The sequence below is a fragment of the Protopterus annectens genome, chromosome 15.part0, assembly GCF_019279795.1.
Source record: "Protopterus annectens isolate FY-2018-M chromosome 15.part0, PAN1.0, whole genome shotgun sequence".
NCBI lineage: Eukaryota > Metazoa > Chordata > Ceratodontiformes > Protopteridae > Protopterus > Protopterus annectens.
The window spans coordinates 694,699,849-694,727,643 of record NC_056749.1 but is presented as its reverse complement, the minus strand read 5'-3'; the positions used below and the strand labels follow the sequence as shown (position 1 = coordinate 694,727,643).

The 27,795-nt window shown below is 41.3% G+C and overlaps 1 protein-coding gene across 1 annotated transcript in view; it reads left to right on the top strand.

Annotated features, from left to right (window-relative positions):
• LOC122789871 (adhesion G-protein coupled receptor G4-like) overlaps positions 1 to 27,795 on the top strand; it is a 464,784-nt gene that overhangs the window by 178,161 nt on the left and 258,828 nt on the right. Inside the window, exon 4 of the mRNA XM_044057305.1 lies at positions 14,274 to 14,369. Within this exon, the coding sequence (XP_043913240.1) occupies positions 14,274 to 14,369 (96 nt within the window). The remainder of the gene's footprint in view (positions 1 to 14,273; positions 14,370 to 27,795) is intronic.

The window sequence follows — 27,795 nt, the reverse complement described above, 5'->3', positions numbered from 1 at the left end:
GCCATCAGACCACCTTGTACCATACCAGTAACCCTATCACACCACCTTATACCACACCAGTATCCCCATCACACCACCTTATGCCACACCAGTAACCCCATCATACAACCTTATGACATACCAGTATCTCACACAACACCACCTTCACCATATTATCCCCATCACACCAGCTTATACCTACCAGTATCCCCATCACACCATCATACCATTACACCCCATCACACCACCTTATACCATACCCTTATCCTCATCACACCACTTTATACTATACCAGTGTCCCCATTACACCACTTTATGCCATACCAGTATCCCCATCACACTACCTTATACCATACCAGTACCTCCATCACAACACCTTCACCATATCATCCCTATCACACCAGCTTATACCTACCAGTATCCCCATCATACCATTACACCCCATCACACCACCTTATACCGTACCCTTATCCACATCATGCCACTTTATACTATACTAGTGTCCCCATCACACTTTATGCCATACCAGTATCCCCATCACACTACCTTATACCATACCAGTACCCCATCACAACTCCTTATACCATACCAGTACCCCATCACACCACCTTATACCATACCAGTATCCTCATCACACCACCTTATACCACTCCAGTATTCCCATCACACCACCTTATATCACACCAGTATCCCATCACACCACCTTCACTATATCATTATCCCCATCACACCAGCTTATACCTACCAGCATCCCCATCACACCACCTTCATCATACCATTACACCCCATCACACCACCTTATACCGTACCCCTATCCTCATCATGGCACTTTATACTATACCAGTGTCCCCATCATACCACTTTATGCCATACCAGTATCCCCATCACACCACCTTATACCATACCAGTATCCCCCATTACACCACCTTATACCATACCAGTATCCCTATCACACCACCTTATACCATACCAGTATCTCCATCACACCACCTTATACCATACCATTATCCCCCATCACACCACCTTATACCATACCAGTATCCCCCATCCCACCAGCTTGTACCTACCAGTATCCCCATCACACCAGCTTGTGCCTACCAGTATCCCCATCACACCACCGTCATCATACCATTACACCGCATCACACCACCTTGTACTGTACCACTGTCCTCATCACGCCACTTTCTACTATTCCAGTGTCCCCATCATACCACTTTATGCCATACAAGTATCCCCATCACACCACCTTATACCATACCAGTATCCCCACCACACCACTGTATACCATACCAGTATCCCCCATCACACCACCTTATACCCTGCCAGTATCCCCCATCACACCACCTTATACCATAACAGTATCCTCCATCACAGTACCTTATACCATGCCAGTATTCCCATCACACCACCTTATACCATGCCAGTATCCCCCATCACACCACCTCATACCATGCCAGTATCCCCCATCCCACCAGCTTGTACCTACCAGTATCCCCATCACACCAGCTTGTACCTACCAGTATCCCCATCACACCACCATCATCATACCATTGCACCCCATTATACCACCTTGTAGCGTACCACTATCCTCATCACACCACTTTCTACTATTCCGGTGTTCCCATCATACCACTTTATGCCATACCAGTATCCCAACCACACCACCGTATACCATACCAGTATCCCCATCACACCACCTTATACCCTGCCAGTATCCCCCATCACACCACCTTATACCCTGCCAGTATCCTCATCACACCACCTTATAACATACCAGTATCCTCCATCACAGTACCTTATACCATGCCAGTATCCCCATCACACCACCTTATACCATGCCAGTATCCCCATCACACCACCTTATACCATGCCAGTATCCCCATCACACCACCTTATACCATGCCAGTATCCCCATCACACCACCTCATACCATGCCAGTATCCCCCATCCCACCACCTTATACCATACTAGTAGCCCCATCACACCACCTTATACCATACCAGTATCCCCATCACACCACCTTATACCATGGCAGTATCCCCATCACACTACCTTATACCATGCCAGTATCCCCATCACATCACCTCATACCATGCCAGTATCCCCCATCACACCACCTTATACCATACTAGTAGCCCCCATCACACCACCTTATACCACACCAGTATCCCCATCACACCAGTTTCCCACATCACAACATCTTCACCATATCATTATCCCCATCGCACTAGCTTGTACCTACCAGTATCACCATTACACCACCTTAATCATACCATTACATCCCATCACACCACCTTATACCGTACTCCTATCCTCATCATGCCACTTTATACCATACCGGTGTGCCCATCACACCACTTTCTGTCATACTAGTATCCCCATCACACCACCTTATACCATACCAGTATCCCCATCACACCACCTTATACAATACCAGTATCCCCATCACACCACCTTATACAATACCAGTATCCCCCATCACACTACCTTATACCATACCAGTATCCCCCATTACACCACCTTACACCATATACCAGTATCACCATCACACCTCCTTATACCACACCAATAACCCCCATCACACTACTTTATACCATACCAATAGCCCTCATCACACCACCTTATACCATACCAGTGTCTCCCATTACACCACCTTATGCCATAGCCATTATCCCTCTTCAAATGACCTGGCACCACACCATTCTCCATCACACATCCTCACACCAAAACATACTTGTCTATCACACCACCTTGCACCACATAGTTGTCCTCCATCACACCACCTCACCCCATAGTTTAGGCCTCCTTTTCAGTCCACCTTATGCTGTACCATTCTGCTCCATCATTCCACAGATATTTCCTGGGTAGCTAAAAAAGTGTAGGGCAAGTTTTGTGGTGTTATTGCCAAATTACACAGTCAAATATGGAATCAGTTGTTCCCTAAAACAGACATGTAGTCTAATCTAATTATCCTGCTCAGCTAAATAAATAGATAAGCATCCATTAATGTCTACTTACATTTGCAACAAAATGTCACCCCTATAAGTAATTGATCCACATGGAATCAAGTGACTGGAGTCAGTGTGTTACAACTGAAAGTACAAAAAATAAATCTGCTGTGGATTCCTATGGAAGAGCTGACAACTTGCTGTCAGCAATTAATTACACCAATAAGGTGAAGGTGCTAAAAGGCCCTCTATAGGTGCATTCCCCAATATGCAGATTGTGCAACCTTTTTTGTCTAGGCTTGTATAGGTCCTAGGACCGATAGCCAAGTACCTACCTATGAACATGCAGCTTTTGCACAAACCTTAACTGGATGACCAGGGTTCTGGTTCTGTATATCTGATAAAACACATTACATTTGTCCTGGAATGCACGGAGGAACATTTAGTTACCAAGAAAAGACTTTTACTTTTTAAAAATATTATGTTTTCCTGCTGTAGTGTTTTAATCTGCCATAGTCTGCCTTGTTCTGGGCTAAAGTGTGTGGAAGGATTTGTACTGTTTCCTGTATTTGCTGAAGCAAGATGTATGAAGGGACCTGCTGAGCTCTACTGATGTGTATGGAAAAATATTATTGTTCTTCTGCCTCTACTGTGAAAGGTGTTTGAAGGACCAGTGGGTGCCATGCAGTACTGAAACATTTGATGGGACCTGTTGTGTTCAACTGAGAAGTGCAGGGGGAGCTGGTGTTCTGTACTGATGTGTGCCAAGTGACATGTGCTTTACTGAAATGTTTGGAGTGGCCTGTTGTGTTTTATTGGCATGTAAGGAAGGACCTGCTGTGCTGTACTGAGGGGGGTCTGTGTGTGTGTGTGTGTGTGTGTGTGTGTGTGTGTGTGTGTGTGTGTGTGTGTGTGTGTGCGCGTGTGTGTTTGTGTGTGGAACCTGTTTGTGCTGTACTGAGGTGTGAGGGGTGACCTGTTGTGCTGTACTGAGGTGTGTGTAGGGACCTGTTGTGCTGTACTGAGGTGTGTAGAGGGACCAGATGTGCTTTTCCAATATATGTGTGTGTGTGTGTGTGTGTGTGTGTGTGTGTGTGTGTGTGTGTGTAGGTATCCGGTGTGCTATACAGAGGTGTAAGGAGGGACCTGTTGTGCTGCACTGAGGTGTGCAGGTGAACCTGTTATGCTACAATGAGGTGTATGGGGGGACCTGCTGTGCTGTACTGAGGTTTGCAGTGCGACTTCTGCTGTACTGAGGTGTGTGGAGGGACTTGTTATGCAATAATGAGGTCTGTAGAGGGAACTGTTGTACTGTGTCTGGTACTGCTCTGTGATTTGTGAAACGGCATGTTTTGCTTTTGTCTACCCACACTAAACTCTGAATTGTGGAAGGAAGGACATGATGTGCTGTTGTGTTATTCTACTAGACTGAGGGCTGTGCTCTAGGACACATCTCTTTTATAGTCTCCAAGTGTTGCACTGAAGTCAGTGCTGATGGTGACCCTACTAATATACTGAATGCATCTGAACTGATCATGATCTTGAACTCTTTATAGCTTTGCTTACTGTTATCTTTAGTAGCGAACATGACAGAAACCTTGGCTGCAGATGATTGTCACTGGTGAAGTGACACCCCAACCCCATATGCAAAAATGGGAAAAAAGGGGTTGTGGATGGATGGATGGTAGGAGATGCCGCTTGAAGTTCCCAAATAATCAAGGTGTTCTGAATAGGATTTGACTTGGAGTTTCAGCACTGATCTCAGCTCTCTGCGTTGTTTCACACTGAACCACAAACCCATGACAGATATCAGGAAGCTATAATCTTTTCAGCAAACTGGTTTCTGACATGAAGTGTGAGATGTGAGCATCCATTCAGAATGCACTCTGACAATGACATAGTCATAGAAGTGCACATGCTTAATTATATGGGTTGAATACATCACCTTGGTAATGATGCATTTAAGATGAGTATTCTCTGCACCCTTGCTTGGCTATATGTAATAAATTCTCTGAATTTTCTTTCTTCATGGTTCCACTCCATGTAAGTGTCTCACACCTGATGGTGACACTATCACTAAAGAGGAAAATATCATCTTTAGTGTGCTGATGACAGCTAGAATGAAATGGAATGTTCTTCCCCTTGTCATCCATGACACTGAGCTTCAGCACACATCCACTGAGGTCTTCATAAAGGTAACCGCTGTCATAAAACAACATGTCATGTGGCATTTGTGAGTGCTGTAGAGAAGCTCTGTGACCTGGTCGAGAAGCATTATTTATCTAATAAGGCTGAAGGTAACAATTGTTTATTTCAACTGATTACCATCTGACCATATTACCTGTGTTATAAAAATAGCACCACTGTTTTGTTTTCTAATGTCCCTTGCAAGGAAAATGATAATTTTCCTGGTTGATCACTATAGTAGCTATCTGACAAAGTGAAACTATACCAGTCATAAAATGTATTGTCTAGTACACATTTTAGTGACTGAGACAGTATTTTTTTTTAGATGCGATTATCCACGGATGACTGCGTGGAGCTTGGTAGAGTTCTAACTTGCCCCTCTTAGGGGGTATGAACAAAGCAGAGCCTAATGAGGACTTTTCATTCATGGCACCAGCTGTTATAGTCATATGCCATATCTGTCACAGCACAAACTCTGAATGTCTACAAACCTGCGACTGTGTATACACGTAACGATGGCCACATGCCAAGGGAGATGATTTTTGTGCTCTTCTCCAAACTTAATCACTGCTGCAGAGTCTGGATAAGTGATGGCATAAATGTCACTTGTATCTATCTTATTTTACTCTACAGCAATTGTGCTAGCTTTTTTATGTTTTTAGGTTCCATGTAAGTGGACCATCATCTGCCACTGGTGCTCCTCCTCAATCTCAGACAGACAGACAGCTGACCCCATGTACCTGATCTAATATAAATCTCATAGAAGGGAGTCAAAGACATCCTAGCACAGGCATCGGCTGAAAGACACATTTTTCCTAGGCCATGATCATACCCTACCCCCATACCAAATGTACAGTCATGTAAGGCCATTAAGTGTGTAGACCCAATGAGGGTTATCATTCTGCATTAGAAGGAGTGACCTCAGGATACAGCCTTGAAGGACTCCACTGGTGACAAGGGACAGGGACAACAGGCGTCTTCCTCTTCTTACCTGCTATATGCAGCCAATTAGCCAGTTGTGGATACAAATGTATTATGGCTCCATTTACCTTTTGATCCTTGACTTTATGCATGATTTAATTCTGTCATGAGGTATAGTGATAACGGTTTTGCTGGCTCATGGCAAACTGCATGGACAGTAAACTGCAGTCACAATATCTAAATTTGACAGAACCACACTGGGCTAGATCATGGAGAAAAAGTTCTCATTACTTAATCACCTTACACAAAATGGTTGTGAAGCTGTTTGATTTTTTAGTTAGTGTGTGTTTAAGGACCTCTCTTGTGGACTGGACTTGTAATCCAGCCATCTGGGAGGTAGTCAAAGTTACTAACACCCCATTAAGAATGCTCATGTACAGGTACACCAGGCTATTTTTGATTGCATGTGTTAAGCTTCCCATATACAATCTGGTGCCATGGAAGTTGCACCAGGTGGAATATGGTGCCACTGAAGTGGTATTCCAGTCCTTAATGAGAGCAAAGGTGACCACATTGGTTATAATTTCATATTAAGTTCAGCTGTCCATCAGTGTAGTGATTTACAAAGACAAAATGCAGACTGTGCATCAGTGTTTTAAGTCCTGTTTTTTGAAAGATATATTTCATTTAATCATTCCCATTTAAAGTTTTCAAACGTTTAAACTCACCTTGAACTACATTTGAAAATACCTTGTTGCCTGGTTGATTTCATATCTATTCCTACTTTCTCTTCCCTGTTAATACCTTATATATAGCTGTTTCAGGCTTCTCTCATATTCACTAATGCAGATGAAGCTGCCTGACTGACAGTCACTTCGTGGACAGTAATCTTATTTTATGCATGAGCTCATTTCTGCACAGATTACACCTCTAATATTAATGAGTTGTACATTTTTGCAGCCCTCTACTCCAAATCACACAGCTCACTGCTCTTCTTCCACTCCTCTGCCAGATTGCAGTTCAACTCTACAGATTTTATTCCTCCTTTTTTAACCCCCATCTGATCTAATTTCCACCTTGTAGTAGTACTCTGTCAGTATCTCAGTTTCTTACACCACAGCATGCGGCTGTTTGTTGTTCTCCCTCTTCCTCATCCAGCTTTACGATTTAGCCTTAGAAAATAGACAGAACATATCATACTATACAGGAGAATTAACATTTTCCAACAGGGTATTAATGTATAGAGATTGTACAGTAAAAAAGTTCAAATCTTCATGACCACTTATTCAATCACTGTAAAGGTCAGACTGAAAAAAATGTAACAGCTGCCACCTAGTTTACACTCAAGGCATCACTGCTGTTTAGCAAGTATATAATTAAAAAATAAACAAGCAAGAAAACAATGAACTAAAAAAACTCACATTAAAATAACTGCATCCGTAGAAATTATAAGGCCTTATTTACTTTCCCTTCGTTAAGCATTGATAAAAAAGCTGCATATAACAAATGTGGTAAATAATTAATGTAATTACGTGTGTGTGTGAGGCATGATGGCTTCTAGTACTTTACACTGTATGAAATTGTTCCTTCATTTGATGTCACTGAGAAAAGTGCACTCAGTCAAGTGGCCCTCATGGATGGGCACATTTTGTGTACGTGTGTGTGTTTTCTGGACACTAAATAATTACAAAAAATGAAATAATGTTCCACCTGTGTTGTCCATTTTTATTCTTCCTCAACAGCTAGGTTCATATCTGACCCTCGGATCCAGCTCAGCCGTTTTTTTACAGCTTGCGGCCAGTAGAACTCTCACACTCCTCATTACCCACAATGATTTATCCCCTAACATATCTCAGATCTTGTTTGCTGTTTTACATAATATAAGAAACATTATTGTAATAATCCTGGTACAAGAAATCAACATTTGGAGCTCAATGTAAGGCACAGTGGTGTCTTTATAAGCTCTCACTCTTCCAGAAGTCATCAGTTGAAAAAAGATGCTTACCTAAAAACCCAGGTGGACTCTAAGGAAGGATATCCCTGAGCACATTCAAGCCAAAGGTTGCTCTACCCCCCAAGACCAGACAATTTGTAGTGAGTAATAAAGGTATGAGAATTTGCCCAAGTTACAGCCACCCTTGGATGCCCTAAATAAAAATACTGAAGATGTTGCCATGGACCTGGTTGAATGGGCTCTTAAAGGTTTTTGGCAAGGTCAGACCCAGTTTGTTGTACACAAATGATACACAATCTGTGAACCATCTTGCCAGAGTTGCCTTTGTAACTGGCTTACTCAATTTGGAATCCACAAAGTTGACAGATAATTGATCTGTGTTACTGATGTCTTTTGTTCTATGTAAGTAGGAAAGTAATTGTCTGTGAATGTCCAATAATTGTAACATATATTCACCTTTGTTTTTAAAATTTGGAAATAAAACTGGCAGATTAATTGAATGGTTGATATTTGATTCTGACACCACCTTAGGAAGGAAAAAAGGATTGGTTGGTAATGCCACCCTATCTCTATGAAAAATCAAGTAGAGCGGTTTAGAAGATAATGCTTGGAGTTTTGATATCCTTCTAGCACAGGTGATGACTACCAAAAATATAGTCTTCCAGGTTCATAGTGCTTTGCACTGGATGAAACTGTTCCTTCATTTGATGCCAATGAGGTCAGAAACTTCAGATCACATTTAGCTTCTGGTTCAAATGGGGAATGAATTAAGGCTTGTAGTACTAAATTTAAGTCTCATGGAGAAGCTAGATCCTTATAAGCAGGTCTCAAAAGAATGGTACCTTTCAAGAAGACCTTAGAAAGTTTTGATGAAGCCAGGGTGGAATTCTCAATTCCTATGTGAAAATTAGAGATGCCAGCTAGCTGAACTGTCACAGTTGTGGAGTTAGCTCCTTCACTAAAAAACTTTGCCAAAAATTAAGGACATTATGTATAGGAGCTGAAAATGGGTCAGTATGTCTCTGATGTGCCCAAAAAAGAAACCTTTTCCATTTACTTCTGTAAATATTTCTTGTGGAAGCTTTGTGAGAAGACAGAGGTATAAGATGGACCAGGAAAGACAGCATATGCTGTCTGGCTATTAACAGAAATGGAGAATCCACACTGTCAGCCTTGGGTTTCAGATATCCAGATGAATCATGTCCAGTGGGTGAGACAGGAGGTCCAGAATTGGATACAGAATCCAAGGTTGGTAGATTATATAAGGCCAAGGAAAGTGAAACCAAATCTGTTAAGGCCAGTAAGGTGCAATCAGGATGACTTTGCTCTTCAACTGGAAAGCTTTCTGTAAAAATTTGAGGATCAAGGGAGTTGGACGATATGCATAGAGGAGACTGGGGTGCCAATCATGGAGTGTCTCGGTGATTCCCAGAGTGCTACACTTGTTGTTTAAGGGAGATGTAAATAGGTTGCAGCAAGGCTGACTCCATTAGTGAAAAATCATTTCTGCCACCTTCATATTGAGAAACCATTCTTGAGGTAGTAGAATGGAGCTGCTCAATTTGTTTGCTATCATATTAGACTTCCCCAGAATGTGCATTGCTATCAGAAACCAGTTGGATGGGATCACACTCTGCGGGCTTCTCATCACAAGGGATATGACCTGGTTCCTCCTTGTTTGATGTACCAAACCACTGACATATTGTAGGTCTGAATAGCAATTGTCCTAAAAGGAAGAGTCTTGGAAGGCCTTCAACCCTAATAGCACCTCTATCATTTCTAGGACATTGATATGCATGTTGGCCTCTTCCAGGGATCGAGTGCCTTGGACCATTTTCCCAGGAAGTGCCCCCCCCCCCCCGAATCTGGGAAGCAACCTTGGTCACTATGGCCTTGGGCTGAGGGTGAATGAAAGGACGGCCTTGCAGTAACTGATCTGACTGAATCCATCACCAAAGGTATCTTTTGCATGCCTGAGTAATCTTTATCTGGGAGGACGTGTGCTGATAAAGAGTAAACCACTGTGTTGTTAACATCCATTAAAGAAGTATGTGAAATATTGCTAAGGGAACTAGAATTATAGGCACAGGCATTGATTCCAAGGTGTTTAGGATCAATTGGGCTGAGAATGTGGATCTGCAAATTATCTTTCTCACCTGGAATCTTATAGTCTGTACTCTTGAGAGAGGAATGTAAACTGTTAATGATACTGTGTTGAAAATTGCTCCTATGAATTCCAGTGTCTGAGCTGAGTCTAACAGATTTGTTGTAATTTATGGTGATCCCTAAACTGCAGCAAGTTTGGAGTACCTGTTCTCGAACTCTTATCAGTAGATGCCTGGTTGGGGCAGTGATGAGCTAGTCATCCAAGTACAGAAACATTCAGAATCCTTGCAGTAACAAGTTCAAGTGAGCTGCTACTACTGCCATGCATTTAGTGAACACCCTAGGGGCAATGATAAGGCCAAAGAGCAGTGCTCTGAACTGGTAATGACCGACTCCCTGCTAGAAGCATAAATACCTTCTGGATTGTCTGTTCATTTTAATGTGATAGTAACCATCCTGGAGGTCTATCAAGCACATCCAGTCATCTTTGTGCAAAAAGAGCAGAACGGACTGAGCCATGACCATCCAGAACTTGGTGTGTTGAACTAATTTGTTCAGACTGCTGAGAGTCAAAATTGTTTTCCAGTCCCTGTTTTCTTTGGCACTAAAAAGAATCTTGAGTAAGTCCCAGATTCTATCTAGACAGGTGGGACCTCCTGGATTACTCCTTTTTATAGAAGCTTTTGTATTTCTAGTGCTGCTGCTTCCCTCTGATTGGGTGGAACAGTAGGAATTATGCAAACAGGTGGAGGTGGTAGGGAAAAGGGAATTATATAAACTCTAGAAATAATCCTCTGCACCCATGTATCTTTTGTAATGTCTAGCCAGTTTGTCTGGTGCAAGGATAAATGACCCCCAATTGCCTCGAGGTGGACAATCAGGCCTCCTTTCAGAAGCGCTGGTAGGATCTTGTCAGAGAAGGTTCTGTGAGACTCCTCTGCCATGTGGGTGGCATCGTCCATACGAGTTCCCTGCTCTGCCTCTGGGGGAACTATCGCCATGTGAATCTTGGAAAGGATCCTGGGACTTCCTGAACCACATTTCCTGACTTCCTTGTCGATTCCTGGAAAAGGACCTTTGAGGAGTCAAAAAATGTACTCCAACTGGGGAGGGGAATCTTTCCATCTTGCTCACACCTGGATTGGGCATCCTTAACTTTAGGGCTGAACAAAGATCTTCCTTCAAAACAAGCATTGACGAAAGAAGACTTGAAGGGCTCTGCAAAGTTACATAAGTGCATCCAGGCATGCCTCCTAATAGAAATGCTAGAACTAGCCACCCTTGAGGTACCTTCGGTCATGTGGGAGATAAGCATCATGGACCAGTTATTGATTGATTGAAGGGTAGCCGACTGACACCACAGAAGACGGAGCTTCGAGAGTACTGGTCCCTGAGAGGGAGTTTGAAAGTTCTTTAATCAGATTCCTCTGTAGTCCCATAAAGTAAGCCAAATAATTCAGCAATCTGAGTGCAAATATCACTGAAGCACACGCATGCTTTCCAAATCTATCCAATGTCTAGACTCCCTGTTAGGGGATGGACAGAAGAACTCTGCTCCACAAGTTCTCTCTTGGTGACCACCGCCACAACCATGGCATCTACATGAGCTCCCCTGCTACAAAATTCCTTTCCTGCAGGTGGCGCCAAAATCCGGTCTGGTCTCCTGGGGATTGGGTTGATTGTGTCTAGTTTGTTCTACACCCACCTGGAGATTAAGTCAATGAGCTCATCAGCCAGAGTCACTCAGGAGACAGATTGGCCAGATCCAAAGGCCTCCAGGAATAGAGTCTCCTCTTTGGAAGGGTTATTGGCAGACCAACCACCCCTCTGCTTCAGGATCTCTAGGATTTCCCCAAATGAGACATCTTTGGGTAGAGATCTTGGGTCTATAGCTCTTCATCAAATGGCTATTCAGCAAATAGCCATTTGTCAAACACCTATTTAGTGAAGCCGCTCTTCATTGAATGGCAAATTTTAAGTAAGGCAAACAAGCAGTTGGCCAACTGAGTGACCGCAAAAAAAAAAAAAAATTTCTAAAACCTGCCAAGGTGGGGGGGGGGGCATCCCCCCACACTCCCTTAACTAAATATACCAACTCTGAGAGTGCACTACAGTGGGGAAAAGGGCAAATTCTAGTCAGTAGCCAACCGCTGGTTTGCCCTAGTTAAAATTTGCTGCTCAATGAAAAGCAGTTTCACTAAATAGGTGTTTGACGAATGGCTATTCATTGAATAGCCATTTAATGAAATAATATAGACCCAGAGATTTTGGGGACTATTCCCTATCATCAAAATCAGTACCTTCAGTGATGGACTCCTAAGAAGAGTCCAAGTGCCTCCTCTTGCACTTCCTTTTCCTAAGAACTTCTTCAGTGGGGTGTTCCGGAGAAGTATCAAAAGAGAGAGCAATATCGTGCTGGGTAGTCTGGAGACTTTCGACTAGCTGTCCCTGTGGAGCAGAATGATGGGGCTCAAGGAGCAGAAACATACAGTATTCAGAGATGATATGCAGGGGGGATCTGTCCATCCTGCAGAAGCAGAGAACACTCTGTCCAGCACCTCAAATGCAGAACACTCTAGGAAGAAGGATGTCGACAGAGCAGAGAAGCCAAGCTTCACACCCATCAGCTCCCCTTGCTCTGAAGGCAATTTACTGAAGGCAGAGGTTGGAATCAACTCTAATGCCTCGGATCCAACAGGGATGCTTTGGCTCAGAGAGTCATCTAGATTCAAAACCATAAGAGCCAGTGCACTCAGAGAAAGCCTTGTATCCAAAGATCTATGCTCTTTGAATTTAATCTAGATGGTCCCAAAAGACTCAGATCCAAGGGCTCTGAAATGATAGGTCAGATAGGAGGAGGAGAGATCAATGGTGTAGTGCCAACAAGGGCTTCCTGACCAGAAGGGGTAGGAGCCAGAAGAACTGCCATCTGCATCTGCATTAAGAGAAACCTTATCATTCTATCCACATCAACCTCGGTCAGACTTCTAGAAAAATGAGATTATGTCACTGATGGTGATCTAGAGTGCCTGTGGGACTCCAGGAAAGGGGAAGGTACTTGAGATTGTACCTGATCTATAGAGGGAGAATAGGAAGTTCTTGGCAATGGCTTCAGATCCAAGAGACTACGATCCGATAAAACCATTTTTTAATCCAATGCTGGCTGAGTAGGAGCAATTTTTGGATGTGTTTTCTTGTTCTTTTTTCGTGGTTCCATGGTCGGATCCGAAGAGTGCATCAAGAATCCAGAAGGACCAGAAGGCTTAGTAGATGGCTCCTTGAGTTTCAGTTTGGGGGGATTGAGCCCCAGATACAGCTTCTGAAAAAGAAGAGGGCAATAGCCTTCTCAGAATAAGTTTCTTCCTTCTATCCACTATAGTACGTGGATTAAAAGTCTTATAGATTTTAAGGTTGACTTGTAGGTGTTCTGGACCTAGGCAGTACACTCATAAGATTGCACATCAGAAAGTGACAATGTGTGTCCACATTCCTGACACTTTTTGAACCCAGATGGACCCTTTGACATACAGCATTATGGGTAAGGGAGGAGCTCGAGAGTTCTAGTGGCCACAAGCTGTAAAAAAAAAAATGGCTGAACCCAACTGCTGAGGAATGAATGAAAACTGACATCATCAGATGTTATATTTTGGATGTAAAATACATCCTCCAACAACATTATGTATGCTATAGCAGCTTTGAAACATTAGGTGGAAGAACTATTTTACATAAATACATTAAATATAAGTATTAATAAAAAACAAATACAAAATAATTTAAGACAGTCCGTTATCTAAGCACAGTAATACCCTCCAGTATGGACATTACAAGGAAGTAACAACTACTGTAGTTGGTTCATTATTTCTTCTGTAAAGCCACCCACCCCCGGTCTGGTATTATTGTTTTATCATTCACAAGAACCAAGGACAATGCTGTATCTCACTCCCTCGCTATACTACAAGGTTATGTTTGGTAAGATATTTGAGTTGATTTTATTTCTATGCATGCTATACTTTTATATGGAGTAATTAGATACATGGTACTCAGTTATTTTTACATTGTACTAGAACAGAGTTTTATGTTGAGTTTTGCACACAGTTAGTAGCAGATTAGTTATAAATCACATTACCCTTTGACCCCAATGACATTGTTTATTCATCTGTGTTATTTTTCTTTTCCAGCAAAAGTTACACAACCAACAACTTTATCAGCAGGTACAACCACTACAACCCTATCATCCCATGCAGCTACCACGTTTACTGGTATCACATCTTCAGGTAAAGTGTTCAAGTATTTATGGATATATTTATATTTATATATATATATATATATATATATATATATATATATATATATATATATATATATATATATATATTTATATTTATATATATATATATACACACACACACACACACACACACACACACACACATGTACATTAAAGGAAAAAAATATTAGTTTCATTTTTAAGCAGTTACTGCAGCCATCCTGGTCATTAACACTAAAGTGCAGCTAATTTAAATTGCATACTGTCTGTAAACTTTAATATTGTATTTTAAAAAATATCACAACTACATGCAGCATAGAGATCTGTGATATTATGGAATGTTAAAATGGAAATTCCGAAATATCTTTGCAAGAAGCAGAAGTTTGATATACAACTTCCTAAAAGCAACAAAATACTGTATTTGCCTGGTACTATACAAGCAATGTATTTATTCAGATTATTAGAATACAATAACCCCCAAAATTGCAATATTCTGTATTTGTTTATGCAATTATTTCAAATTTAGTAACCAGTTACATGGACTGGTCAGTGTAGTTCAGTGAACTCCTGCACGTTCAGAAATGGCATGCTGTAAAATGCATCCAGGAACTTTAAAAGGCCAGTACAGGGTGATTTTATCAGTTTTGACTATATTATAAGTAGGAAGCAGTAGTGTTGGAAAGTTGTGAAAGGGAATAAGCGAGCAGAGGATAGTAGGAAAGGACAGTTGTAAATGAATGAATGGGATAGAGGTGTTGAAGGAAAAATAGCATGTGTTTGTGTGACAGGTACCCAGTTTACATATAAGGTAAGCTGGTGAATGTCTCCCTGCCAATTTGGGGACCCAGTGGAAGATCAGACCCCACTTTGAGTGCCCTTACTACTGGGCCCTAGCTCAGGTGTCGATGGTTATATGGGGCAATGATGCAACTCTGAAAAATGCAAAAGGGATCTCTTCAGGTGGTAAATGAAGTCATTTAGCCACCACTCCACTTATACCCCAACCACCTTAGCAAGTTCCCTATGGCATACCACAGGATTGTCACCCCAGCAGAGTGACTGGTGGGAACTACAGCAGACCATCCCTACCAGTGAAGCCCCATCAAGACAGGGTTGGGGGCCTGTGCACCTCCACAGCTGCAGTTTGTGAGGTGGTCCGTGCAGCCTGCATTTGGGATGTGGGAGGCAGTGTCGGTTGCTGGGGACAGGCAATGACCACAGATGGTGCTCTGGATCTAGCTGTATAAAACTGGAAACAAATGGAGATAATCCAAAAACCAAACAAAAAAAATGTAATAAAAAAGCATAGTGACAAAAAAGGTAGGGAAGAGAAATGTAAACATACAGTTGCATACAATACTATACAAGCAGTAAAATACATGACCTCAGAATTAACTGAACTATTCTTGAGAAACACAGCAGTAACTCAAACAGTGGTTCATTTCTAACAGAAGAACATATAACTTGAGCTTTGCAACCTCTGATGCCCCTCACAAACAGAGAGACACAGACAGGAGTAATATATGTGTTGCAAAAGGATTGCAGGAAAGCATCTCCTGAAGGATTTGAACCTAGAACTTATATATTTTATTCCATGGTAGGCAAATGTGGCAGTTAGTCATCATGGCAGCATTATTATTGCTAACCATGACTGGTCTTAAACATATGCCAACTAGATGTCTACCTAAGGTGCCAGTCAGCTAGGGGTGCTTTTATAATTTTTTCCTCTCTCTAAATAAAAGAACCTCTGTCAAGAGGAGAAATGCTGTACATTCCTCCTAAATGTACCACTTTTCATGGTATTGCACCCAATTTTCAGCCTTTATCACAAGCGGTCATGCTGTACTGATGTGACTCATTGAAATTCATGCTTTCTGCTTGCAGCATGAATATATTTCAGGGACCAGGGCTTAACCAATAAGCCTATGGGAGACAAGAGAAAAAGTAGACTGACTAGAACTTAATGGAGAGAAAGACGAATAGTTTACAAGTTTCTGCAGTGCCTTTGATTTTATGTCTGAATGAAATTCTGGGCTCCACCCCATTATTTCAGCAGTATGCCCTCCAGTGCAGTTGATGTTTTTGCTCATCTTTTCAGCACTGAAGGACTAAAGGGATTTCTGTGAAGCACCCTCAAGGGCTAGACTTGTGCGTAGAAATTTCTGGGGGTGTTTATGGAAGAAAATGACGAACGGTTGTTGTTTGCTCATTGTTATGGCTTTGTAGAATTAATGTGATTTTTGTAAACCATAGAGGAATGCTACTATTTTTCTACAGCAACGTTGAGATACAGAAGTGGTTATAACTGCTGGGTAGATGTGGCAGCCATCCATAGTAGAAAGTAACTTGTCATTTGCTCATTTTGTAGTCAGTAATCTGGCTTTTCAAGACTAGTTTTTATTTGTTTGAAATGAGAGGGAATGCTTTTTTTTTATTGTGACTATTTGTTTTGTTTTATCTACATATCTGAAATGGGAATGGCTAGCACAGCGGCAGTAAGTGACGGATACGGAGACCATCTCTGGATGCAGATGACTAACTCCTTCAGTTGTCTGATAACTGTTAAACAGCAGTCACTGATCTGGTGTGGCAGGAGTAGTGTCCACAATGTAGTGTGACTGCTGCCATCAGTATCAAATTGGTATTACTATGGCTTAGTTTTGCATGTGTGTGTGTGTGTGTGTGTGTGTGTGTGTGTTTTGAAGGCTGCAGTGTATTTGTGTGTAAGTTAAACATGTATTAATATGGCTTAGTTTTGCATGTGTGTGTGTGTTTGTTTTGAAGGCTGCAGTGTATTTATGTGTAAGTTAACCATAACTGCTTTCACTTTCCATCATGAGTATCCATATTCTATAAACAATAAGTGGCTACTTTGGTGGTCTGACAAAAGCAGGATGCATGGAAAGGCAACTGGTTATAGGCAGTGTGTAGTAGTGTTGCCATCTCACAGAACATATCATTGGTTGAGTTCTTGGCTGTCTAATTTTTGCGGGAATGTACATATCTTTCCTGTCTTTCTGTGGGTTTATCCAAAGAAGAGGCATAGGTGAACTGGCATTCCTCTAGTTTGCCTCTAGGTAAGCATGCCTGTGTGTGTGTGTGTGTGTGTGTGTGTGTGTGTGTGATAGACCTGGTTTTCAGGGCCAAGATCAGTGTGCCTGTGTTTAAAAAAAACATAGTATCATAGACTTTTATCTCTGGAAATGCACAATATTGCAGCTTCATCTGATATAACACCAGCCCTGCTTAGCCATATGCAGGAAAGTCATAGCTGATGATATGTGGTAGTTATGTCTTTAATTTTTTTTTTTTTTTTTACAATAAACATTTTAGCTTGTGTATCAGCTGTGCACAATGTGTTCATCATTTCATTAACCTCCCCCCAATCTCAGAAGTACGTACAAATAACCATTACAGTGTGTCTAGAGACAGAGTGCTGTTTAGTAGCAGCAAGCGGAAATACATTATACTGATTATTTTTTCCACTTTCCTCACAATCGAACATCAGACACATTCTGCGGTGGTTATTTTTGGAGGGTATTGGTAAGGAGGCATACTATTACTGCGGTGGTGGTGCTGCAGTAGCGTTGTCGCCTCACAGTTAGACATTGCACGTTCGATTCTCAGTTAGAGCGTCTTGTGTGTGTCGACATGCATGAATGGGCGTTCCTTCATTGAAGGTTGTGTGTTAAGCCTGGCAAACCAGCATGTAAAAATCTACTGCCAATCATTAGCGGACCGGAGTTCTGCTGTGGCGACCCCTAACCGGGAAAAGCTGAAAGACAGTTTATTGGTAAGGAGGCATACTGTTACATACATCTGAGAGCAACAACTTGAACTAGGTTGCTGTGTTCTATTTGTTCTTTCAGTTTTATCCCATTCTGACATCAAGGTGGTACACAGAAGGTGACTGTCTTTTGGGGACAGAAGTTAGGAAGCATGCTATATACGTTTAACAACCACTTGAAATACACAGCTGTGGTAGTTTATGCTATCACCCCAGTCTATTACCAAAGATATGCACATAAAGTGACTATCACTTTGTTTTTGGTTGGGATAAGGAGGCAGGCACTATTTCCAGGCACGATGCCTGCATCTTCACAGTAATTTTATCGTGAGCTGCCATTTTGTCAGAGACAAATCGTCCTAGAAAGAAAAACAACTAATGACTGAATTTCTTTCTTTACTCATGTTCAGGCCATCATTGTATCAAAAGACTGGTAAATAGCTCTAAAATGGACCTCAGAAAATCTGTAAACTAGGGTGTTTCAGGCCGAGCAGCACCTAGATCCCTTGCCTAATCTGATTATTTATTCCCTAGTTATTACAGTGCATTCCTGGACAGTACGGGGTGTTGAAATGATGCAGACAAAAGCAATGATCAATAGTAATATGAATTTCTTTCCATGCTCATGGTTTTTGTTCATGCCATCATCAGATCAAAAAGTTAGAGAACAGCTTTAAAATGCACCTCATAGCATGTATAACACCAGAGCTTCTGGGGGTTCTGGCAACCCCAAGATCACTGGCTTCATTTGGTTATTTGTTCTCCACTTCTTACAGTGCAGTCTTGGTCAGATAGGGTGTGTTGAAAGGATGCAGGAAAAAGCAAAGTTGAAGTACAAAACTGACATTATTTCCTTAATCATAATTTTTGATTAGTCCATCACTGGATCATAAAGGCTGGGGGAAAAACTATAAAATATACCTTAGAACATCCAGAACTGCAGTGGCTTTTGGCTTTAACAGTTCCCAGTCCTCTGGCTTAATTTAGGTATTTCCTCCACTATTATACTAACATCTAGGTGAGTTATGGTGTGTTGAAAGAATGCAGGAAAAATCTAAAAAGCAAAATAAGATAGAAAAAAGTAATTGGGATAATACAAGGCAATTGTAGCAGTAGGGGGCTAGAGTGGAGACACTTGGGTGTGTGCATATTGGGGGAGCCAGTGGGGTGCCACAGAGCCCTTCACCTTGAGCACCACTTCACCTAAGGTCAGCCCTGCTGCTAACCAGATGCAGGCATTTGTTAATGCACAATCTGATTGTGTTGAAAGGTCCGACTCCTAAGGCCATGTATGTAAACGGAATTATACAATAGAGCAGCAGTTGCATACATAGGAAATTGCTTACATAACTATATACTTACAAATGTCTGTATTGAAATATATACCTACAGTTATATCTGTATGTGTGTGTGTGTGTGTGTATATATATATATATATATATATATATATATATATATATATATATATATATATATATACATATACACAAACACAAATAAATATATATATATATATATATATATATATATATATATATATATATATAGAGAGAGAGAGAGAGAGGGAGATAGATGATATATCTATATATGTATATGTACATATGTATAGTGCACTAGTGTGCCAGTGGCCTCCATCACTATCCTAGTGGAACACAGCCAGGCATCCACCTTATACTGGGCGACCTGATAGGAATCCCCCAGCAAATGCAAGTAGAGAATTATTTTAGTCTCTTGGAATGCACCACCAGGGTGCCTTGCAAGTATCAGTGCTCTCAGACATGATAGCCATTCTATAGGTCCCCAATTAGAAAATCATGATTAGCATCTCACGCTCATACTAGTCTTCCACTGTGAGATTTTTCACTTAACATCGAGCAACTCAGTAGGTCAATAAATGATGGTGTTGAGAGCAGTTCATACCATTTTATAAATTTTGTAATATGGGATTGAAATGTGAAATGAGTGGATGGGAAACAAAGTTTACTCCGAGGATCACTTCAGTGGCTCTGCTGGACAGAGGCACAGGGGAACTAATCTAAGGAGACGGGGAAAGCCAACACATTCTTGCTAGGCTTATAAATGCCTTCGGGCAGATAACGTAGTACCTACCTATGAACCTATGAAACATTGCAGCCACATTGTAGCAGAATGACATTTTTGACAATGATAGTTACATGGAAACTGCATGCACGTTTTGTACACCCAAGCATGTGCGATGCAACTCTCAGGTGTGCAGGATGCCATGAACATTCTCAGAGTTTGCTGTGACAATCAGATTGACCATTTCAGAAATATTCATGAATCAAGCCCTCATATGCAGGGCTGTCATGTCTAGAGCCCTGAATCTGCTCAATATATGTACAACCAGTCACATGCAACCCAGTGCTGCAACTGAAAACGAGCTACAAGTGATTTCAGAAAGACCGACTGTGGAAAGCCAATTTCTAATTTGCTTAAGGCATGTGCACTTTCTTTCATGGTATTACTTGCAAATACAAGTACATCAGTGGTCATGTTTGCAAACACATGGCAGGGAAATTTATGGCAGTAGCTGTAAGACCTTTGTTTAAGGGAAGAGAGTAGCAAGAGACCTTCACATATTGCTGCCAACATCAATAACAAGTTTAATGGGATTCACACCTAACAGCAAATACTGCAGTGCAGGCTCTAATGGAAGTAGAACAGCGTTGAGATGGGAGAGGATAGTACAATTCTTTAGAGGTAAATATGATATGAACACACCACATATGGATGGATTTAAGGGTGGGACTCTTGTCAGTTTATTCATCTGTGAGTTGTAAGCCTGTGAGTGCTGCATTTTTTTTTGGGGGGGGTGTTGTTTTCACTTCTGCTTACAGACTTGACTATGTTGAAAGGGTACTCAGATAAGGAGCTATTGAGTAATGCAGTAAGTGGGCAGGAGGCAGTCAATACTACCATGATGACATGATGGTTTCCATACCCAAGATAATATGCCTGGCAAGAAGAAGCGATGATTAGGTGAAATCTCCACAGACAAAAGAAAGTTGGAAAAGCAAGTTCCCCCTTTTTTAATTTCTCCAAGTCTTTTGGGTTTCTAGTACCATGACAGTAGTGGACCCCATTCCCAAGTCAAAGTATGATTAAAGTTCATGAAATTAGTATTGTTTCACTCTTTGATGTTAGACAGGAGTGCTCTTTGCAGCACACGCAATGTGTCCAGTTATGACGACTCCTGCAATTCATATGGCGTTACATGTATTGCAAACACATCTAAAGTACGATTGTAAATTCTTTTTTATAAGACCTGTTGCACCTACTACTACTACTACTGGAACTGTCTGGGTATCCTTCTTCCACAATACTCTCATTTCTGCCTGCAAATTCCTGGTATTTTATGAATGCATAAATTTCTTCCACAATTTACAGAGGGTGATAATTTTGATAGTTTTAGTCATATATTTGAAAGGGTATATAAACAGTATAATGTTTACCATAGGCTTTGGATATGGGCTTTACTCAATAGTAAAGCTGTAACTGCTGTTTCTAAATTGTCTGATAGTGATTGTTTAAATAAATCAAACATTGTTTACTAGAACACCCAAAGCTTACAGAAATTAGTTTTGTGAGCATAGACACAATGCAGATGAAAGTGCATGTGATTATATTGCTGAGTTAAGCACTTATTTTCACAGGTGGGTGAATGGGTGTCAGGTCACAAATTCTGAAGGGCTGGCAGACCTTTTAATGAGGGAAGAAGCCCTTAGCACTTTGCCTAAGGACATGAGAATCTGGTTGGCAGACTAGGAGTGCAACTCTGCAGATGAGCTGTGGAAAAAAGGGAATTTTTACTTAGCAAGCAGGGCATCACTGCACAGGATGGGGATACCCATTGCTGCACATGGATATAAGGAACCCATAGTGGTCAGCCTAAATCACCCCAACAGAGTTCACCAGTAACAGGGGAAGCCACTAGTTCAATTACATGATCAGGATCAAGGGTTAAATGTTTTAAATCTAACCAGTGGAGCCATGTATCATATAGATGTCCACAAAAGCAAGGTGGGGAACAAAAGGTGGGGTGCCAGCAAGTAGGAACAGTATGCCAGTGAGAAATTGTCCATGGACAACAGGGATACCAAGCTATCGCTAGAGTTTATATCCGATCTTACTGGATGGAAAACAGGCCACTGATAAGAGAGAGAGCCTCTGACGTAACCATTGTGAGGCCTGCAGTAGTTAGAGAGGAGCAGCACTTGCTTGGGCAGTTCACTCCAGGCAAAGCTTTAGGAGGGACCCCATTCCAAATACCTTTGGCCAGGGTTCATCTTGACTGGGAGGGTGGAAAAGGAAGAAAGCAAATAGGTGTGTTTGAGGATATCCCTGCAGATGTCCTGATAGGGAATGATTTTGATAATGCAGTACCTTGTGTGCATGCAGTTACACTCAGTCAGGCTTGTGGGTCTAGTAGCCTGTGGGAGATCAAAACAGACCCTACACACCTGAAGCCAGGGTTGATGTGTTGGTTATTTCAGAGAAGGACCTACCCTGTAGCAGTCAGCCTGAATGTGAGCCACAGCTGCTGGTAGGCACTGATAATCTCTTGGACAGAGTAATTGCAAGGGAAGAAGTGAGTGGTAGTACCTAGGCTAACAGTGAGGCACTGCTGTTAAAGGATACCAGCTCTCAGACCCTACACTAAGAGGCTTGCGGGTGGTAGCTAGAGAGGCAACTGATTCTATAGGAAAGGGGAGTCTGTATACTGGAACAAAAGGTTATTGTATAGAGAGTGGACCACTGAGGGAGTGCTAGAAGGTGACATAATACAGCAATTGGTAGTGCCTAGAGCCTCCTATCTGCCACTTCTAGCTATAGCCCATGACATTCCTTTTGCAGGTCATATGGGCATAAAGCGTACCAAGAGACATATTATGCAGAACTTGTATTGGTATGGGATTGCAAGGTATGTAACAGGGTACTACAGGACCTGTGAGCAGTACCAAAATGTAGGCAAGGCAGGAGACAAGGTCAAAGCTCCTTTGATGCCTTTGCCTGTGATTAAGCATTTCAGAGGGTAGCTATGGGTACTGTGCAGCCTCTGAGTACGCCAAGGTTCACAGGGATAATGTATAGCCTGCTGATACTAGATTATGCTACTAGATACCCTGAGGCAGTGTCTCTGTCCTCCATTGAAGCAGAGAAGGTGGCAAATCTTTTGTTAGAGATTTTCAGTAGGGCAGGTTTCCATAGAAAATACTGACTGACAGAGGTGCCAATTTCATGTCAGTCCTGTTGACTTGTCTGTGGAAGCATTGCCAAATGAAGCACCTTAAGACCACACCCTACTATCCCTAGACTAATGGTCTTGTGCAGAGGTTGAACTCTACACAAAAGACCATGCAATGGGCATTTGCAGACCAGTTTAAGAGAGAGAGGGAGACAAATATTTGACCCACCTGCTGTTGACATACAGAGAGGTACCCCTAGAAACCACAGATTTTCACCCTTTGAGTTGCTGTATGGGCATGAGGCGAGGAGGCCTTTAGATTTGCCTCATGATGTGTGGGAGGGTGTGTGTGAATCCCACATCGAGTCCATTATGGCATATGTCCTAAACCTCAGGATAAGGCTTAGGGAGCTCATGGGCTTAGCCCAGGAGAACCTGCCAGGAGCCCAACAGCAGAAAAAGGTCTGGTATGACAGGAATGCTCAAGCCTGACAGTATGCTGTGGGACAGCAGGTTATGGTTCTCATTCCTGTCAGACACAAGCTGCAGGTAGCTTGGGGAAGGGCCCTTCAAAGTGGTAAGTAAGTCCAGTGATGTTAACTACATAGTAGAACTGCTAGGCAGGAGGCAGGGGAACAGATTGTACCATGTTAACATAATGAAGCCTTACATGATAGGGAGGCCCTGGTGCTGAGTATTTGCAGTAAATAGCAGGAGTCATCTGAGGGGATCTATGGCTCTGTCAAGCCATCCAGCAAAATGCCAAGTTACTAAGGTAGAGCCTAGGGCTGCAGGCATATGACAGTGCAGGACTGTAGCGGGGTCAGCAATGCAAATACAGATGGGATCTTAAGACACGGCATGGGTTAATGTATTCCCAGACAGGCTCATTCCTCTCAAACAACATTTCTCATTTGAGGTATTGCCAGCTATGCCAGGAGAAGTAGGGTAGTGGATGTGTAATATATGTCAGCAAAGCTAGCTGGAATTTTGTAAAGAAATATATGTCACTTGTATATCAATCTGATTTGTACAGATGCTTGTGTTAAAAATGCATTTATAAAGCTGCTTATATTAAAAATGTACTAACAGTGGGTCCTGACTGTATTGTAACTGATTAAATCTTTGTGTGTTAACAGAGGATACTAGAAAAGAAGAGGTTAATCTCGGTCCAGATAACTTTAAAAAATAGTAAGAAATTAAATTATTTAATTTAGGTCATAAAGATTGTATCTAAGTTCTGACTACAGCCAGAGATGAAAGGTCTGTGCCAGTGAATGGTTTATTAGCTCCATTAGGAAGATTGGACATGTTTTATTGTTTTATATCTTCCAGAAGCTGCAACAGATCTTAACAAAGGTCTCTGTGTATGTGTGTGTGTGTATTATTGACACATATGTGCCACATCCTGGCAGCTTCTACCCAAGGGGGTAGTATGGGAACCAGGCGTCATATGACCAGATGTGTGTGATGTCACTCTGTAAGCCAGCCCTGTAATGATATTTTAATACGAGATGAGACTGAAGTCTCATGGCAGTCTGTCTTTGGAACCTGACAAAGAAGGACCCCTCACCTACTTCATCTTGTCTTGCTCTAGTAAGTTACCAGGGAATAATAATACTTTAGATCAGTCAGGAAAATATATTTATATTAGTTAAGTACTGTTTTTCTGTATTTGTATGAATCTATTCATCTTTATTATTTTAATATTTCATGTGAATGAAATTCTAATGTTTATTGTAAATACATATTTAGTATTTTAATGTTCTTTTATTTATTAATAAATATATGTCAAATTTCCATTGTGGCTGGTCCTTTAGAGAATATTTTAGCCTTTGAGAGCACTTGTATCTATTTGATAACTCTATGGCCACTCCTGAAAGCCTTAAATGCATTGGTCAAAACACTACCATTTATATTAATATTAATTTCACTCAGTATAATGAGGTACCCTTGTAAGAGCCTTAGAGTAGCTGACTTGGGAGCATCCGGTGGCAGTAACTACTTTATAGTCCGGGCAGAAGGGGGCATAGCTAGTAAATCTGTGTTAGCCTTTCCCAGGTGTGTCAGTTGCTTAAAGCATGAACATGAATCACTGGTTTCACAGAGGAGGTACTGGAAGACTTGGCTTTGACTATAGCTGTACCAGTGGGGAGTCTTACTGAGGACCTGGAGAGAGACAGAGAGAGAAATCCAGACCTCAAACTGAGTGTGTTTCCTCTGTGCTCTTAAGATAAAGTGTGCCTGATGCAGAGAGTTGCATCTGGAAATACTGTGTATCTATGTTTGTTTCAAGTGAATGTCCCTCTTGGGTGTCAGTGGTGAGGACTCAGGCTCCTTGAATACTGGCCCATTGTGGGAATGTCACAGTGAAAGTGTCATCCTGGAATATCCCCCTTTGAATTTTTATCCCTGGAATAACAATTTGTCATTTATCATGGCTTAACTGCAAAGTGGCTTGACACTGTTTCATGGTCACTGTAATGTAATCAGTCAGTGTAGGGTATCTCTCACACATTTTAAGTGCTTTTTTATCCCTGAATGTGGGATACTGTCAAATGCTTGTTTGCAGTCTATCCATGCCACTTCCCCTTTTTACAGTTCTCCATTATGGCTTTATTTAACAAGAAATGATCCTCTGTTCCATATGACTTTAATTATTACCCTTTTGTTCTAGTGTCATGACTGAGTTTTCTTCTAAATGACTATAAATTCTGTCAGCATCTATTCCAGTGTATAGTTTATACATCATCGGAAGGCAAGTTATTGGTCTATAGTTTTTAGGATAGCTTGCAGGTTCATTCTTAAGTATTGTTTTTCCTGTTGTAGCCAGACTTGTGTCTGTTCAGGGCCTACATACAAATAGTTCTTATTCATGGCTAAATCTTCATGTAAAGATGTTAATACTTTTAGCCAGAAGTTAGGTACTGCATCTGGGCCTGGGTTTTTCCAATTAGGAACTTTTCTTAACATTGTTTCAATCTCTTTGGCTATTTCATCCAATTTCATATCCCGTATATTTGAACTTCTGATTCTTTCTTTTACTTCTTCTATCCATATAGGTTTTTTGTTATGTTCCAGAAGATCTTCACAGATATTTCTCCAAAATGCATCTGTTTCTTCTTCTTTTTCATGGTGGTGTTTCAATTGCTTTTGCCTTGTCGAATTCTCTATAGAACTTTTTTGGTTCATCAATAAATTGCTTATTTTGTACTTTTCTTTTATATTTATCTGCATATCTTCTAGATCTTTCTGCCTGTGCTGATATTTTTAGTTTATAATTTGCGACAGTGCATGATAGATCCTGATCTGTTAGGATACTGTGCATTGGCTTTTATTATATCTGTCTATTTTAGTTGATCTGTTCCTTCTATACTCTTCTAACAGTGATACTTCGTGTCTCAATTGCTTTATAGTTTTATCTATTTGATACTTCCATGATGGCATTCAGTTTCTCCCATTCCTTTCCCTTACCACCCTGTGTTCTTGTGGCAAAACACTATCCGTTGTTAATTAGCTGCACAGTAATACATCCTATTTACTTCTGTTATATCACATGAATCTCTATGGACAGTCCTAATTACTGTGTTCATTTGTTTTATCAAACTTTTAACTTTTGGGATTTTATTGACCTTCTATAGCCTATTTCTTTCATTGATCTTAATATGTCTATCCATCTCTATTAAATCTCTTCCCTTAAATCATTTTCTAGTAAAGTGAGGGCAAATACTTTGTTCTCCATTTTCTGTGGGCATTCTACAGGAAGTGCCACAGCATCTTCTTGTGCCACATTCTCTTCAGTTTCATCCTGTGTCATCCATTGCTCTTTCATATGGAAAATCACTGTCCTGTCACTCCTCAACATTGACTGTATCAGAGTTGCCACAGTTTCTTTTTCCTTCCCTTGATGTACAACTCCAACTGAATGTTTGTACTGGTTTCCAATGGAAGTTCTCCAATTTGGAAAATGGGTTACTACTGTAACAGGCTCTCCATCTCCATGCCTAGTAGCTCTTCTGGCATGATTATGCATATCATCTCTACTGAGACCATGGATGGTGGAATCTTGTGGTGGACATTAATGTTCTGTGTGGCCAGGACTGCAATAATGAGCAGGTGCTGGCTAGGACCACCACCATTACCTGTGATACAGAAAAAAATGTGTTCTCCACTTACACAAGTAGGTGGAGTGATGGGAGTGGGTGCTATTGTTCAAACCACTTCTTATGGAGATGGAGGAGTTTCTGGCCTCCTCACTTTCCCAAGATCTGGTGTTAAACATTGCAGCTGTGCAGCAGCATACCCTAGAATATCCATTGGACATGCCTCAGGTGGATATTGCCATACCTGTTTTAACTTTTGATTACTTTTCATCGCCCCACTATTCCATATACATCTTCGTAATTCTGTGTGTTTTGGGTAAAATGAGAACATTATGGG